Source organism: Carlito syrichta, unplaced genomic scaffold (assembly GCF_000164805.1).
Source record: "Carlito syrichta isolate Samal-C Ts95f unplaced genomic scaffold, Tarsius_syrichta-2.0.1 Scaffold148020, whole genome shotgun sequence".
NCBI lineage: Eukaryota > Metazoa > Chordata > Mammalia > Primates > Tarsiidae > Carlito > Carlito syrichta.
Genome location: NW_007092116.1, coordinates 218,592 through 222,260, shown reverse-complemented (window position 1 = coordinate 222,260; position 3,669 = coordinate 218,592). Strand labels below are relative to the sequence as shown.

At 57.2% G+C, this 3,669-nt stretch overlaps 1 protein-coding gene across 1 annotated transcript in view; it reads right to left on the bottom strand.

The window, feature by feature from the left end:
- Positions 1 to 215: 215 nt before the first annotated feature.
- CHMP6 (charged multivesicular body protein 6) overlaps positions 216 to 3,669 on the bottom strand; it is a 21,798-nt gene continuing 18,344 nt past the window's right edge. The window contains exons 5-8 of the mRNA XM_021708787.1: positions 3,367 to 3,432; positions 3,105 to 3,185; positions 1,961 to 2,015; positions 216 to 1,268 (exon numbers count right to left, since the gene is read on the bottom strand). Of these exons, the coding sequence (XP_021564462.1) occupies positions 1,213 to 1,268; positions 1,961 to 2,015; positions 3,105 to 3,185; positions 3,367 to 3,432 (258 nt within the window). The 3' untranslated portion in view covers positions 216 to 1,212. The remainder of the gene's footprint in view (positions 1,269 to 1,960; positions 2,016 to 3,104; positions 3,186 to 3,366; positions 3,433 to 3,669) is intronic.

Genomic DNA, 3,669 nt, shown 5'->3' with positions numbered 1-3,669 from the left:
TGTGGCTGCCTCCTGAGCATTGCCTGGCAAGGCCCAGAATCTCCACCTCAGGTGTCCATCACCTGGTCCCTGGTTGGCCCAGGCAGGTGCCCCTAGGGAGTGTCCCTGATTTCTGTCAGGGTCACCAGGAGGGGAAGGTCACACTCATCCCAGCCTGTGCTCCCACAGAGGGAGCCAACCATGGTGCCCACCACATCCAAGTCCACGAGGCAGAAGGCTGTGCAGGTCAACTTTAATACAGGCCGGCCCGTCTGGGGGCTAAGGAGGCAGCTCTGCTTGTGTCCTTGGTGGCCCCCAGGGCCTCTGCCCACTTGCTTCTCACAGATGGGGGAATCCTGTCGAGACTGTTAATGACAAAATCAGCCCCGTGCACGAGAAGTCATTCCACGCTCTGTGGCCTCCTGTCTTGGCTGCTGGCAGCTCCAGAGCTGGCCGGTCATGAGCATCCCAGGTCTCCACAGGTGCATGAGCTGCAGGGACCCCCACGGGCAAACTTCAGGGGCTGCACATGCCAGGGCAGGGTCTCGCCACCACCTTCCAGATGTCCTCTCTCAGCAGGACCAAGCCACTGTGTCAGACCCTGGGTGGCAGGGTGAAGTCAGGGCTCCTGGAGTGTCATTCCCCCAGTCCCACATACCCAAACTGGGGCTGGAGCTTGGGGCGCTAAGGCAGAGGCACTGAGAGGCTCAGCAAATGCCGCCTCCTGGGGTTTCCATCCCCAACCTACATGGAAACTGAGGCATGTAAGGAAGCCAGGCCACGGGAAGGACCCCTTAAAGGAAGTCACCACCAGCTAGTGGGAACAGCAAGGACATAACAGGAAGTGTGGGGACCCTAAGGTCTGATGGCGCCTTCCCCACAGAAGCGCGGCTGCACAGGGCTGGGGACAGCAGATGAAGAGCACCAGGAGCATCAGGTTGGGCCACGGCCTCCGCAGGAACCACAACCCGTAGAGGCTGGGCTCGGCTGAGAGTTTGAATGTTGCCGTTTAATCCAGAAATGAGAGCAAGACAGCAGCGCCAAGAGCAATCAGACTTTACACTGTGAGGGAGGCGCTGTCCTCCCGATGTGCACGAGCCTGTGTGCACCGTGGCTCTGCACAGCACCGTCATGCTGACCTCCAGGGAGCTCGGTCGGAGCTGGCCTCAACTCAAACCTTCTGTGGGCCACAGTCCTTGAGGAATCCCTGCGAGTCCCGCAAGAGAAGGTGAGTTACGAAGCTGCCACCAGGTCTGCTTGCCTGGGCCTAGCCTTGACAGGGACTTTGTCTGTGGAGAAAACAGAAATGTCTATAATGTGCAGAAGACCGCACAGGCAGAAACCAACAGAGGAAGAGGGTGCAGAGACAGCAAGAAGCCAGGTGCCAGCGGCGTCCACTGTGGAAGAGCATGCCCAGTTCTGGGGGAGGCAAGGTACCAACATGAAGGGGCCGACAGACGGGTTGGGAACATGGAACAGTGGCCAGGGAAGCACAGCTCCTCCTGACGGGACCCAGTGAGAACTCCAAAGATCAAGAAAGGAAGAAAAAACATGGATGGATTATAAAAAGAAAAATCAGGTTCCCAAAAGGAATTTTTTGAGAGCCCGTGTTAAATGACACCGTGGGGAACAGTCATACCAGCCCATGGCATTTCAGGTGACTGCTCCTGACTGACCCTGGGAAAGAGCTTGTGCAGCTAAAAAAGCCTTTTCCCAGTTCTAACGTCTGGATATGCCTCTGTGGATGGGGTAGGGCTCCCCTACGAGGCTACCCAAGCCCCTTGGAAGTCAGGTCCACCATGGAGGCTGGGCAGTCACACTACCCTGGCCGCACAGGGCTTGCCTACCACCTGAGAAAGGCCGGGACCGACCTCTGCCAAGTGGGAAGGGAAGGGCCAGGAGTGTTTTGTCTTATTCCCTTCCAGAATCCACTGTTCTCTTGTGAAGTCCAACACACTCAAAAGGATAAAGCATGAGATACCTGGGTTCTTCTCAGGTAGGGGCTCTGAAGGAACCTCTGGCAGCTCTATTTGTTCCTGCAAGCAAAGGCATAACATGGTTGGTTGGGCCCACCCACTGAATGTCTGGTCCCCCTTGGAGATGAATCCTGTTAATCAGCTGCTTTTAGCAGGATTGAAAATGGAACAAGAATCCTCCAGCCCAAATGACCTGAACCTGCATCTTCCCTGGCTTCTGGCACCTTCTGAGACTCCAGTCACCCCAGGTGGAGAGGCAGACACTATTGCAAAGGTTTCCCCCAACAGCCCCCAGGACTCAGAGGGGCTGTAACAATGGCTAATTCCTAGGTTTCTTCCAGAGACCCTGGCTCACAAAGTCAGGGCTATGCCAGGATGTGGGTGTGACACAGACACCAGGACACTCTGGCATCCACAACCCTGGGGGCAGGGTCATGGTGGCGTGCTATCCCAGCCTGCCACCTGCCTCAGTTAACACATGGTGTTTCCACCCCCAGTTGGCCTTCCCTGGCAGCCCACGAGGACTCGGGACCTCAGAAGGAAGTAGCCTCAATAGGCAGGTGGACGCAGAGATCCATGGCAGAGCCAGCGTGCGTGCAGCTGGCAGCAGGGGGAGGTACTTCTCCTGGCCAACCTGCAGGGCTGGGGCAGAGGCCAGTTCTGGAGAACAGCGAAGTGGCAAACTGAGGCAGCGGCCCAGAGGGATGGAGAAACCGTCCGTCAGGGAGCAAACACAGACCTAGGGCCTGTACCTGAGAGCGTCAGCCTCGGGCACACAGGTGAGGCCTGTGCGGCAGGCGAGTCCAGCCATGGGTGGAGAAAGAAAACCCATGGATTAGGAGTCATGGAAGTGCCAGTGGGGAAAGAAGGGGCTGAGGGGCCATGGTTGGCCAAAGGGCGTCTCCTGTCCAGGTGCAACAGTCACAACAGCCTGCCCACACCACTGGGTGATCAACCCCGAAGACCCAGTCATTTTAGGGAGGAAAACCAGTTGCAAACCTGACTGTGGGTTTCACTCAGGTGAAACACCACACCTGGGGCCCATCGCAGGCAGAGCCTCCTGGTGGAGGGTCTTATCACCTGAGGACTATACTCAGTCCTGGGGGTCCCATACCTGAGTGTTGTACCCAGTCCTGGGGGTCCTATTACCTGAGTGATTGCGCTCAGCTCCTCCAGGATGGCATCTTCGTCCTCCTGAGTGAAGCTTCCTGCCAGCAGCTCATCTATTTGCTGCAAAAGGAGAAGCATCCGTGAGAGAAGGGTGGGCTGCTGCGGACAGACAGCGGCTCCTTGCAGAGGAAGGCTGCCTGTGGCTGTGTCTCCCCATCTGAGAGAAGGCGGTCACGCGGACATTCACACGGTTGGCAACTACCCCGTCTGGGGAGGCGGGGCCAGGGAGGGCATCACCTACCCGCTGGTACTCCACAGCCTCCTGGGTCTCGTCCAGGATCCTCTCCACTTCTTCTATGGACATCACCTAAAGGTGACAGTGACAAGTGTTGATGCCTGTCAGTGAGGTGATCTCAGATTCTGATGAAGGCCACCTAGGCTCTCAGGGTGCAGGCCTTGCACACACACACACACACACACACACACACACACACACACACACACACGGTGTGCCACAAAAATGAATGCTAGCATCACCATGTGGCAGACAGGAGAGTCAAAGAAAATGGCAGGCTGGGCTTGGTGGGTCAGCCTGCAATCCCAG